Raw genomic sequence first — 14,146 nt, 5'->3', positions numbered from 1 at the left:
ATACTTACATCAATGATCTTCATTATGTAGTTGTATGATCCCACTAAGTCAGGCCAAGCTAACTGCCTCCAGAACTCTTTTATCTGTAAAAATTAATAACAGAAGACATACAAGCCACAATTTTGTGAAATATTCATATTTATAAATTTTTAACTCCTTGAATGAAGACTTACAAAGAACCATTTGTACATATACAAGAAATGTAACTGATATTGATCCTTCGACAATGAAGGAATAACAAAAACTATTCTTTAAGACTATTATAATAATGTGTCACAAGTGAATCTATTCTTTTCTTATACAAGTTGAACCTATAGAATATTACTTATTTCATCCAGATTTTTATTTTAATGTGACACTCACTAACCTGGTAGAAACACGCAGTTGCATCCACAGCTGAGGTACTATGTTTAACAATGAAGTCACCAGTGCAAACTTTATTCAGTTCAGCTGCCTTGTGGATACGATGCATTGCCTATACAACAAAAATGCATGTGAAGCTTAGTTGGCTACACAATTTATATGCAAACATTGAAGTATCAATCATTTTGAATTTCAGTCAAATTTACCTTGAACTTTGATACATCCAACCATCTGTCAAGTGCTGGTTCAAACCACTCATAGTAACAATTTATAGAGAGAGATTTTTGATCAACAGGCGAGAGATGGTCTCGAAAACTGAAAACAAATAAAACACAAAATTTAACTAAAAACATTAAAATGTAGCTAGAACATGTTTATTACAACAAAAGTAAACAATTTTTGACAGTATAATGTAATTGGATAGATAAAAAATCTACTCACCAAGCAGCTGCATGAGGACACATGTATACAAAAAACTTTTTAATATATGTGTGTACTCCTGCTGCTGCTGCTTGGTAGGTAGATTTTTTATCTGTACAATTACATTAGAGTATGTTTATTACACCATGACAGATTTTGTTCTAAATGAATATCTTCAGGTGACCCAAAACTCACCAAGTCTTCAAAACTAATTCTCACAAAGTAGCAGAAATGTGCCTAAGTCGTCACTCGAAAATGTCTAACTGCCAATTGTGATGCTAAAAGGCATGTTGTAGAACACAATGAGCATAATGCAACACTTTGTTGACTGCCTGGCACAAACATAATCAGCAGTTCCACAGATCTTCCAAGTATGAATAATTATAATGAACAATATACATGGTGAATCAGAACTCCAAAATGACAGACTTTCCGAGGTAGTAGTACGAAACAAAATAAGAAAAAATATCTAGTAAACATAGGCTCTAAAATATGTATCTTAAGGGTGGAAAGTATTTGTTCATCTTTGCTACTGTGAAGCACATGTCTTCTACTGAAGCTCTTTGCTTTTCATATTTTCAGATGTGGTGGTAAGGACCAAAACAAGAAACACGGCTTTAAAATGTATACCTTAAGGTCAGTGAGTACTTGTTAATCTTTGCTTTTGTGAGACACATATCTTCTACTGAAAGTGCTTTGCTTTCCATATTTTGAGAGATGGTAGTACAGACAAAAATGAGAAAAAATGTCTAGTAAACATGGGCTCTAAAGTGCACACCTTAGAAGCTGTTAGCCCTTGTTCATCTTTGAACTGCTCACAGCTCTTAAGGTCTGCATTTTAGAGGTCTTGTTTACTGGACATTTTCTTTACTTTTTTTGGTCAGAGTTGCTGACAGTAGAGTCAGTGTGCATGAAGTGTACTTGCTTGTGTGAATGTATGTGTGTTTTCTTGGATGAAGAAGCACTAACCAAAAGGTATAATGTGTAACAGTCTTTTCATTGTGCCTATCTGCAACTCAATGGGTAATCTTTACAGTGAGTAGCAAACTCTCATTTTCCTAATATTGTTGCACATTTTTCTTTTATTAATCCACAACAGCTTCTCCCAAAATATGGAAAGCAAAGAGCTTGCAATAGAAGAGATGTTTTTCACAGTATCAAAGATGAGAAAGTTCTTCTGTTTCATCCTGTATATAATCTAATATAGTCTCTAAGCCATCTTGTCATTGATTTAGTAAAATTGTTCAACTCTTCCACTTCACAATCACCTTATGTCTTTTCTGGCTTGACAAGTTTTACAGATAATTGTGTACTCCTTATGTCATTCAGACACCTGATATAAATGAATATCGCTACATCTGGCAGTGGTCTTGCCTTTTGCAACTCTAATGAACTGTAATTTATCAGACTTAAATTAACAACCAGATGTAGAAAACATTTATTTTTATTTTTTAAATACTGAATATGTCTCTGTCCATATGTAGACAATAAATATTGTATGGTTGTTGTGCAAATGTAAATGTAAATTTTATCTGAATCGATTATACGGAAAATGGCAGATACAAATATATAAATAAAATAACACACACACACACACACACACACAAGATTATACAAAGTGAACCTTAGACAGTAATACAAATTTATATGCATACATGCTTCTGTTATTATAAATTAATTGGCTCTTTTCCATAGGCCTACAGTCTTGTTCTCCCCAAACAGCAAATCGTTTTACACACACAGATTCAGTGAAAGTTGGATATGTTATACATAATGAATATATCAATGGGTGAAACAGGGTATTTTCAGTTTTGGCTCAAAATGAACATACCAGCAAAATGTTATTGGCCAACATAGTTGCTTACAGAGTACAAATATTGTTTCAGTAGATTTTTTTAAATTCTGCTAAAAATTTATTTTCATCTTCTAACATTCTGATGTAAACTCCAATCTACAAATGTGGTTCATTTGCCTTTGTGTGTTAGTTCTTTTCATTCGCTTTGTATTAGCTTTTGTGCCATTTCACATGAAGTAGTTATGAAACTCAACACATGTCTGAAAATCTTAAAGGTTAGCCCTGATATCTGTATATACATAGAAAGAGTATTGTTAGTATGAATGGAATTCAAAAAGTAATTTACAAACCTTATTCCATGCTAAGACACTTGTGCAACAAGAGTGGCATATTGTCAGAAGAGAGTACAATTCTGGGCTTCCTGCAGACAAAATTTTGCTGTGGAAAGGTTAACAGATGCAGATGTTGGGATGAAATGACATGATGGCTGGAAATATATTGCAAAGATGAATTACACAGGACATTGCAAGTCTTGTGGGCAAAACCTCTAAACTGCACACAGATTCACCATGCAATTCTGGCAATATGTGAACCAAATGCAGTATCATGTCCAGCCACAGAGAAACAGTGTCAACAATTTAACTAAGGCCACAGAGACATGGGTTATGCTGATCGGGAAGGAAGGCCATCAGTATTGACTGCAGACATCAAAGTCTAGGCAGTTTAGGAACCGATTCACAGCAACTGCAGCCTTTCTGATATTGAGGAAACACACACAACTGTGCCCAAATGTCTCCATGACCAAGAAGTGGATTTCTATCATTGGGGAACTGAACATTTGACAGAGTATTCTGATAATTGTTTACAGAGGCCTGGTGATGATGTTGGAAAGTAGTGTCATATATCTGTGTCACTCTAAAGTGTAGTGCAGCATTCAATAAAAGTTATCTGGCCTGCCATAATAATATTTAACTTACTTTTTGAAGTCCCCTCACATTTTAAGCTTTCTGAATAGGTGTCCTTAGTGTGTCTGTGGAGGACTGTGTATTATTATTTGTATAGCCCCCTTCTGTAAGGAGAAAATTTAATTTAGTTTGCAAGTGGTGATACCCCAAAATGTTATTCCATATGTTACAAGAGAGTGGAGACAGCTGAAGTACAGGTATGCCACCCTGACATCTTTTGACAACAAATGTTTGATATAATTCTTAGAGCAAAACAGGCTGTATGGAGTTTCTGTGCCATTTTATAGATGGTCATTAAAATTTAAGTTTTCATCAACATGAATTCCCAGCAATTTTGTAGATGTTACTCTGCACTCCACATTCTGTAACAATATTTTGCACAAATTTTTGCTTCTTTGAATATTATGTGTATTAAGTTTCTTTGGATTATGTAATATACTGGAGGGGGAGAGCATTTCTCAACCTAGCAGTGAATTTTTTTTTCTCAAAATGAATTTATGTTTTGAGGTAGTTCACTTTTAGCTCAGTGCACTTTGAACAACTTTTTAGAGTGAATAAATTTCACCCCCAAAATACAATTCTGTTAGGTCTTCCAGATCCTAAATGGTTCAAATAGCTCTGAGCACTATGGGACTTAACATCTGAGGTGATCAGTTCCCCAGAACTTAGAATTACTTAAACTTAACTAACCTAAGGGCGTCACACACATCCACACCCGAGGCAGGATTCGAACATGTGACCGTAGCAGTCACGTGGTTCCAGACTGAAGCGCCTAGAACCACTTCGCCACTCCAGCCGGCTCTTCCAGATCCTAATCTACCACTTCCATTATCTCTTCATTCAACATAAAACATTTCAGCCATAAATTCCTTTAGCTGTGGTAATAAGCAGAAGTTAGATGATCTAAAATCTTGTGAACAGTGTTTATGTTCCAACAGTTCACACTCCACAACCTTCATTTTCTCACAACCAAAACAACTTTGTGTGTAACGATAAAAGACAGTTTTTCCTTTTTGATTTCAGACTTACTCTGGTGTATTTGTTCAATACAAATTGATTCAGAGCACTGAATAGCATTGATGTTATTGTTTCACATTTTACAAAGGCAGTCAATATAAAGAAAACCTTTTCCATCCTAGAAGATACTGGCCATAGCCTTGGCATCAGATGAAATTGTTTTGCCTTTTCTGCAACAAAACCACTAGCAGCCACCCACTGTTTGACTACGGTTGCATGCCTCACATGATATGATGGACCTATGTGACTCTACAGAAACAAATTGACACATAAGATCAAATAAATTCTTTTTAAATAATCCAAAAAATTAACCAGAAAATTAATTTTGAATTTGATTTTGGTCAGAATTCAACAAATGATATATCCATCTTGCAGAAATCATAGTTAATTCTTCAGGAATAACTTACAATTCATTTTACTCATCAAGCAGCCTTAGGAGGAAACACAAAGTTATGGAAATGTGCAAGGTTTTGGATCCAGTGGCTCTTTCTTCTGGCAGAATGGTTGAAGAGAAAGGAAGAGGGATGAAGGGCAAGGACTGGTGAGGTTTAGAAAATGAGAACAGTTATGGAAAAGTCATTGAAAACACTTGGTCAGGAAAGACATACCAAACAGGATAAGGAAAGAATGATTGTTGGGAACTGCAACGGACAAGCTTCCTAACAATCAGTCTTTCCTTCTCATCCTGTTTGGTAAGTCTCTCCTGACCTCGGGTCCTGAGCAACTTTCCTGTAACTCTCTCTATTTCCTAAACCTTGCCAGTACTTTTCCTTCATTCCTCTACCTTTCTCTTCAATCCTTCTGCTGTAAGAAAGAGGCACTAACTCTGAAAAGTCACACACTTCCATAACTTTTATATCTGTTTCCTCTTGCTGCCATTTGGTGACTGGGATGCAGAATACTGATAAATGCACTACAGGGAAGGTCAGGCAAGTTTAACAGGTTGAAGAAGTGCAACTGGTTTAAAGGACACAGTACTGGCAGGTAGGTCAGTATCAACAGAAGGGCATGTATAACTGCAACCTGATGCTTATTGAAACAGTGCTTTACCTCGAACAGTACATTGTCAATTAGGGTTTGACGTTCTAAGTTCTCTCAGAGTTTGCCAATGTAAAGTTTGTTGTCTTCATTAGCCAGACAACTATTAAATTCAGTTTAAGCATTAATCAGACTGTGAGAGGATATTAGAAATGTTTCAAGAGCAAACAAGTTGACCAATCTAAAAAGATGCAGAGCTTTGCAGTGAGCTGATTCCAATGTGAGTACCCCATGCAAATCACTGTTTTGTGCTGTTTATATTTGTACGTATTTATGAGAGGTGATCAAAAAGTTTCTGTTTGGAGGCTGTACAGTCCAGAAATGCTATGCTAATCAGGTAAATTTGCTGTGAGAATTGAGGAAATCACCCCACTAATGCCCTAGGTTGAAGATACTCCTTTGGTAAATCACCGTGTCCTGTTGCATGAGAAATTCCATTCTAATCTGACAGGAATCGTAGACCATTCTATGCCTACTGAAGGCATGCTAACTGCATGGGGAGAGAAGACGACTATAGCATGGTGCTCAAGTGTCTCTGATTTGAGTTGGCATAACTTCTGCATTACAACATTAGCAATTTGAGGACATACATTATCATTAAGGAGCAGCACCCCTTGTCAAATTTTTCACAGATGACTCCACAACAGTGATTTTCTATGGACATGCCACTCCACACAAATTCTTCATTTTCTGATAGATGTCCATTGATGTTTGCCCTTCAGCAGCCAAGAAAAGAATAACAGCACATTGGCCCAATTGGGACTCATATGGTTATAATGTCATCATAGTTCATATTTCCACATTTATTGCATGCATATTGGAGTAGACATGAATGCCACACTAATCCCTTGATACATGTTGGTGATTGTACACTCACATCAGAGTGACGCTACATTGCATATACATTGCAGCAATGCCCTCAAATGGAAATTCTTCTTAATCACCCTTTATATTTGTAAAAATTCATTGTATTCGTCCATTTCATAGTTCCTTATGTTTAGATAGCAATCAACTGTAGCAGTGCACCTTGAAAAGCAGACTAAAAAATAGCACTCAAAATTGCCAGATCAAATAAATCTTCCAGTGATGGTGAGTATGAGTTATTGAGGCAGTGGAATCCGATACAACATTGAATGTATACAACTTTAATGAAATTAGTGTTTCATGACAAACAATCCCTCCCTACGTAGCTGTCATGGTAGCAGATATCTGCAGGTAGTTAACTGACAATGCCAGCAAGTTTATTTCATTCTTGATTCTTTTGGATAAGTCAATCGAGTTTCCTAATACAGTGTAATATGCAGCCACACTGCATGCAATCCATTTAATGTTCCTTCTGTGATCGCACTGTCATATAATGTGGCACATTTGTAATTTCCCCATCTTTCTACTCAGCCAATGTGATTAGGTAATGAGGAAGGTGTGAAGTCAGACAAGAGAGCTCCACACGCATGTGAGAGCTCTGCATGCATGCAGAGTTTTTGGCCATCCCTGTTATACACCACATTGATGGTGTTTGTGTATACCCTCACCAAATACAGTGCAAGCTGTCTGCACAGACATCAAAGCAGAAAATGCTAGAAGAGAAAACAAATAACAGAAGTAGAATTAACACTCTTCCCCACTAGCTAATGTATGCAACAGTCTGAGGTGCTCTATGGAAAGAAGGTAACCTTGTACATTCCTCCACCTGATGCACCAGACACTGCAGATGCAACCAGGTTGCACCAAGTCCATTTCCTGAAGCGAGTACCTGACTGGACATGATCAGCTAGTCACAATATTAGGTTATGTAAATCTTTGAAAAACAGACTATTTTTATTCTAGCACTGAGGTATAAGTCAGTCCATAGTGCAACCAGGAATAAATGTGCTTCCACCATCCATCAAGGATACATGAAGCCCACCGCCTCTGAATTGAGTTTTGCTACCACTTCTGGATGATGTAGCTGCTCAACCCACTCCAAGATAGAATATCAAAATGACACTGATTATTGGTGGCCACTATGTGTAGTGTTTTCATCCTATCAGGTAACATCCCAACGTGGCAACACCAACACTGTCTCCAACACAACACTGAAACACTGACATTCCCAAAGTACTTGTCGATGGCAAACAAGCACAGAAAACTGCTGGCCACCAGCCATTCTTTTACTCTTTGTAACAGTAAACTTGAATATTTCCAGCTCTATCTACTTATTGTAAGGGGAAGAATACAGTATTGCAGCTGGAACTTGAAAATTTAAAAGAATCCCTCCAGATCTGATGCAAATGTCCACATTCCTAGGTGTCTTCAATAGGGAGAGGCAGCACAGACACTTCATTAACAGGACAAAAGCAGGAGCATATACGTTTAGGACATGGCACACACATTTGCTGTTCTCTCCCTTTCACTGTGCTATCACTTACTTTACTTCAAAATTTGGTGGTTATCTACTTTATTTATCTACCATGTGAGCCAAGGCTACTTGGTCATGGAATAATTCAGTACATACCTAACAGAAAAGTTGGCTAGAAACTTTATAACCAATAAAATTGCACACTTATTAAAACATAAAAAAACTGCAAGAGGGCATGCAAATAAATAAAGTACGTAAAATATGGGAAAGCCAACCTCTCACTTGTAGTGGATTGATGCTAGGAGCACAATAATGTGTAGCAGAAAACAGCATTCACACAATGCTGTTTCATATTTTGTGTTACTGTGCTCCATGCATCTGTCTGTTACAGCTGAGTGGTAGCTTTTACATTATTTCATGTATTGATCCATCCAGGAATTTCCATTATTGTAATAAATAACATATTACAGATGAAAGTTCCCAACTACTTTGAGGAACTCCTATACAGAACAAGAATGTGCCACAAGGCAACCTTTCAACTTCAGGTTTATCATTCACTTTCTTTAGTTCTCCTGAAAGCCTATTGAAAAATGAATCCTACTAAACAGTCTGCACCTTTCTGTAAATGCTGAACAAAGTGTATATTTTTTTCTATTTAGTGTTCACTGAATGAATGTTGCAGTTTCTTCTGAATCAGTAAATATTGTCACAAACAAATCCCATGACGGAATGTATGTACAGGCATAGCAGAGTTAGAATTCTGTGACACCTGAGCAATGGCCTATTAAAGTTCATGAGCTGAGACCATAGATCAGCCTGACTGCCCTTTTCTGGGCTAAAAATATTCTTGGTGGCTGTACACAATTACCTGAAAAATAAAACACCATACAAGATAGAGTGAAAGCAAGCAAAGTAAGGCCCGCATGGCTTTCTGGGCGGGAAGGGGTACCAGTGCCTGGCACGAATCTGCCCGACAGATCTATGTCAAGGTCTGATGAGCCAGCCAGTCTGTGGATGGTTTTTAGGCAGTTTTCCATCTGCCTCAGCAAATGCAGGCTGGTTCCCCTTATTCTGTCTCCACTACACTATGTCAGTGATTGCTGTGCAAACAATTTCTCCTCGTAAGCATACACCACCATTACTCTACCACGCAAACATTGGGGTTACACTCGTCTGGTGTGAGACGCTCCCTCGGGGGTCCACCAGGGGCCAAACCGCACAATAACCCTGGGTTTGGTTTGGGGCGGTGGAGGGGTGAAGTGGACTGTGGTAGTCGTCATGGAGTTGTGGACCACTGCGGCTGCAGTGGGGACAGAGCCTCTCCATCATTTCTAGGTCCCCGGTTAACATAACATAACATAAGCAAAGTAAACGAGACTTCTCTTTGAGGGATATACTGTTCCATTCTAAGACTGATACTTCCCTATTTATATTGTGCCTTAAAATTGATGTTAATAAAGGGCTCACTGACCATGACACAACAATTCTGTCATTATGTTCATCACCTCCTCTTATATAAAAAAAGTGGTTATATTTCCATTATTTTTGAAATATTACCATTTGTTCTTGTTTCAATAACACTAGAGAAGAAAGAAAGAGAGAAAGAAGAGAAGATGTAGGAGCAGAAAGAGGTGGAAAGGAAGGCAAATTAAATGTGAAGAAAGACATGCAACATAAGGGTAATAATGGTATTCATATACCTGTGTTAAACAAAATGCTTTTTTTATGATGTACTAGCCATATAGCAGAAATGCTTAGTCACAGGTAGGAAAAACAAAAAGACTGTCACACAATAAGTTTTCGGTCAACAAAGCCTTTGTCAAAAACATACAAAACACACACACACACACACACACACACACACACACACACACACACACACACACACACACACAAATATGCAACTCACACACATATGACCACAGACCACAATCTCTAGCAGCTGATGCCAGACTATGGGCAGCTGCACATGATTGGAGAGGCAACTAGTTGGGTAAGGAAGATGGGGGTGTGGGGAGGGGGGGGGGGGGGATAGCAGGGTAATGGTGGTGGGTGGTAAAGTGCTGCTGCAGGAGAGTGCAGGGAAGGATGGAGAGAGAGTAGGGTAGCTGGGAACTTAGATGGAGAGCAGGGGAGAGGGGGAGTATCGGAAAAAGAGAAGTAAAAAGACTGGTTGTGCTGGTGGAACAGAGGGTTGTGTAGCGCTAGAATGGAAGAGGGCAGGGCTTAGATAGGTCAGGACAATGGGTAACAAAGGTTGAGGCCAGGGGGGCTACAGGAACATAGAATATATTGCAGGGTGAGTTCCCCCCTGCACAATTCAGAAAAGCTGGTGTTGGTGGTAAGGATACAGATGGCATAGATTGTGAAGCAGTCATTGAGAGAAAAACATTGTGTTGGGTGGTGTGCTCAGTAACAGGATGGTCCAGTTGTCTTTTGGTCACAGTTTGTCAGGGACCATTCATGAAGACAGATGGCTTGTTGGTTGTCACGTCCACATAGAATGCAGTACTGTGGTTGCAGCTTAGTTTGTGTATCATATGACTGGCTTCACAGGTAGTCCTGCCTTCGATGGGAAAGGTGATGTTTGTGACTGGATTGGAGTAGGTGGTGGTGGGAGGATGTATGGAACAGGTCTTGCATCTAGGTCTCTTACAGGGATATGAGCTGTGAGACAAGGGTTTGAGAGCAGGGGCTGTTTAGGGATCGACAATGATATTGTATAGGTTCAGTGGGTGGCGGAATACCTCTGGGGTTTGGGGCTGGGGGGGGGGGGGGGGGGGGAGGAGAGGACATTGGGTGGGAATTTCAGGGCACAATGAGAGGTAGTCAAAACGCTGGCAGAGAATGTAATTCAGTTGCTTCAGTCCTGGGTGAGTCATGAGGGAAATGCTTCTCTGCAGCTGGGCGGTCAAACTTTGGGAGGTGTTGTGTGACTGGAAAGGTAAGGCATGGGAGATCTGTTTTTGTACAAGGTTGGAGGGTAATTACATTCTGTAAAGGCCTCACTGAGACACTCGGTGTATTTTGAGAGGGACCACTCATCAATGCTGATGCTACCTGTGAAACCACTCATGCGATCTACAAGCTAAGCTGCAACCACTGTGCTGCATTCTATATGGACATGAAAACCAACAAGCTACCTGTCCACATGAATGGCCACCGACAAAATGTGGCCAAAGGACAACTCGACCATCCTGTTGCTGAGCATGCCACCCAACATGACATTCTTCATTTCAATGACTGCTTTACAGCCTGTGCCATCTGTATCCTTCCCACCAACAACAAATTTTCTGAACTGCACAGGTGGGAACTCTTCCTGCAACACTTCCTCCATTCCCATAACCATCCTCGCCTCAACCTTTGTTAGTCATTGTCTTGACCCTTCTAGCCCCTTCCCTCTTCCCATTCCAGCACTGCACAGCCCTTTATTCCACCCAACACACCCAGTCTTTTGACTTCTCTCCTTTTCTGTTACCCTCTGCCCTCTCCCCTGCACCCCGTCTAACCTCCTGACTGCACCCAGCTGCACTACTTTCTCTCCATCTTGACCCTGCATGCTCCCACAGCAGAACTTCACTGTCCCCCACCCTTACCCTGGTATCCCTCTATCTCCCAACCCCAGCCTCTTCTTTACTCCCGCCCACTTGCCTCTTCTGTCCTTTACTGCTGTTCATAGTCTGGTTTCCGCTGCTAGAGACTGTGGTCGTGAGTTGTGTGTGTGTGTGTGTGTGTGTGTGTGTGTGTGTGTGTGTGTGTGTGTGTGTGTGGGTGTGCGTGCATGCATGCACATGAGTGTATGTCTGTTGTCAACTTTTGACAAAGGCCTCGTTGGCCAAAAGCTTACTGTGGAGAGTCTTTTTGTTGTGTCTATCTGCATCTCAGCATCTCCACTATATGGTGGGTAGCAACTATCCTTTTCATAATATTGTCACATTCCATCCTGAGTTTTCCATTGTTTGATTTTATCTGTTTTTTTTTTCATTTTTTCCCATCATAAACTCTTTTTCCATACCAGAACATTCTGTACATTTCTGGAAAGCATTTTTTAAACATGTCTTTGCCTCATTACCGACTGTATTGATTCAAGGCCTATGAAGTTGGGTTGGAAAATTTTCAGTTTGAACATGAAAGAGCAAGGTCTCCTTCACAGTGTAATACTAACAACAGTGATATACATATGAAGAGTGATATCAGCCAAGAGACTGTTGTATCTGGCCACTCACCTGGTTACTACCACTGTGGAACACATGTGGGGCTGACAGGTTATCCAACATCTATGCATCCCCTGCCCAAGCCAGACACACGTGACAATCCCACTGTGTGCTTACAAACAGTGGCAGATGACAACAGCCACATATGTCACTCTGTGTAGAAGGCAGACAACATAAGCAACACTTCACTCTGTGTACATGCCAGACTCAAGGCGAATACACAAGAGGGGCCAGCATCACCCACCAGCAGTGTGTGCAGCCGATCGCAGTGCTGTGAATACAGCACTACTTTTGTCCATACACCACATCATATGCATCTACAGATCACATAACACCTCATGGAAATCCTTCCACTGGATTATTTAAGGCATTGCATGACCACTAAATGACAGCACTCGCTCACCCTTTGGGCCCAGTCCTGGCTGTTTCCTGCAGCTCATGCATCAGTAATATATTTCAGAAGCAGTCATCACCAATTCCCAGATCTCTGATGAGATTTTTGACCCAGCAAAGCCCAGGACTCCAACCAAGACACTGCCTAGCGTGCATGTGACCTAGCTGGACACCAACCATTGGCAATGTTATTTCTAAATAAAAAACTCAAGTGTGTAAATATCAAGTTGATTAGCTGACATTGGGATTCACCAGTTTCATTTTGAATAAAGAGGAATGACAGCAATAGACACTGATAGTATGAAGCTTATAAAACTAAAGAGACACCTGGAAACAAAACATCTAGTCTATGTAAGAAAATGCATTGAATTTTCTAAGTGACATGGGCTACAACTAAAAACAAATGTCAGATTCCTCAAAAAACAGATATAAGTTCCAAAGAAAACCCTAAGAGCATACCTAAAGGTATTCTACTTAATTTCATTATCAGTGAGAAATTAATTCTTCCCAGTGCCATCAAAATGTATGAAATCATGCATCGAGAAAGATTTGGTGAGAATCTGAACTCAATACCAGTCTCAGAGTAAAAATTAGTTACTACCATATCCTTGTGACATCCCAAACTTGGTGACTGTGTGGCAGTCATACCACAGAATTATGTGGACAGTGGCATGCTAGTATTAGTGCATGATTGCAAATTTTACCATTACGCCAACCTTAAGCAACAATGCAGTGCCCATGAAAAGTGAAAACCAGTGTGAGATAGACCTTCATGGCTCATTAACATTTACAGTGATTGCACATCCTGTCAGCTGTGGACTACATGGGTCAAGTAGAATGTGAGCTCCACAGCGATATGTTTGTGATTTGATTAGGTGCTGATCATTCACTTCATCCTGTGATGTCCATGGATTAAATGGCACCCTGTGAAATGTGAGGCAATTTGTGCATTTGACAGGCACACATCCTTTGTCTCTTCCAGACATGAGAAGTGTGCATCCTCTGGGATCAATGGTCGAGCTATTAACTATCATCAGACAACCGTGGCATGTGAACATTTCAGACAGTACCTTCACAAGTTTTCTGGTGTACCAATCATTGTCAATAAATGTATTATTAGCTAATCACATATTTGATCAATTACTGTCAATTCTGGGTTCACTTCTGCCCACTTAGTGCGTGGGTGCAGCAGTAAAATCTGGGTCACAGCATGATGGGTTTGAAAGCGGTAAAAATCACCCATTTCCCACTTCACTGGTGATCAGTGTGATCTGTAGGCAAAACAAATGCTGATGGACTTGATGATCAGAAGCAATGAGGAATCTTGAATGGACCCCCAGACAAAAGTTTCAATGCTTGCCTGTAATGGTGCAAACATGTGGTTTGAAAGTTGAATATTTATTCCTTTCATGTTCATGTTTTATTCATGTGTGTCACATTACCCTTAGTGTGTGTTTTCCCAAGCATATGAGAACTTAGCTATTCCGCCATGACAACTATGAAGGAATTCTAAAAGGCTAGAGAAGAGCTGTCGACATGTAATCAGCTCTTGGAGAGAGAGCTACAGACATGGCCCACACACACAGACCCAGCTCGCTTGGAG

The 14,146-nt window shown here is 39.8% G+C and overlaps 1 protein-coding gene across 1 annotated transcript in view; it reads right to left on the bottom strand.

The window, feature by feature from the left end:
* LOC126353909 (BAI1-associated protein 3) overlaps positions 1–14,146 on the bottom strand; it is a 1,859,046-nt gene that overhangs the window by 126,706 nt on the left and 1,718,194 nt on the right. The window contains exons 21-23 of the mRNA XM_050003139.1: positions 570–678; positions 368–475; positions 9–83 (exon numbers count right to left, since the gene is read on the bottom strand). Of these exons, the coding sequence (XP_049859096.1) occupies positions 9–83; positions 368–475; positions 570–678 (292 nt within the window). The remainder of the gene's footprint in view (positions 1–8; positions 84–367; positions 476–569; positions 679–14,146) is intronic.

The sequence above is a fragment of the Schistocerca gregaria genome, chromosome 3, assembly GCF_023897955.1.
Source record: "Schistocerca gregaria isolate iqSchGreg1 chromosome 3, iqSchGreg1.2, whole genome shotgun sequence".
Taxonomy (NCBI): Eukaryota; Metazoa; Arthropoda; class Insecta; order Orthoptera; family Acrididae; genus Schistocerca; species Schistocerca gregaria.
The sequence above is the reverse complement of the archived record's forward strand: the minus strand, read 5'-3'. Positions and strand labels throughout refer to the sequence as shown.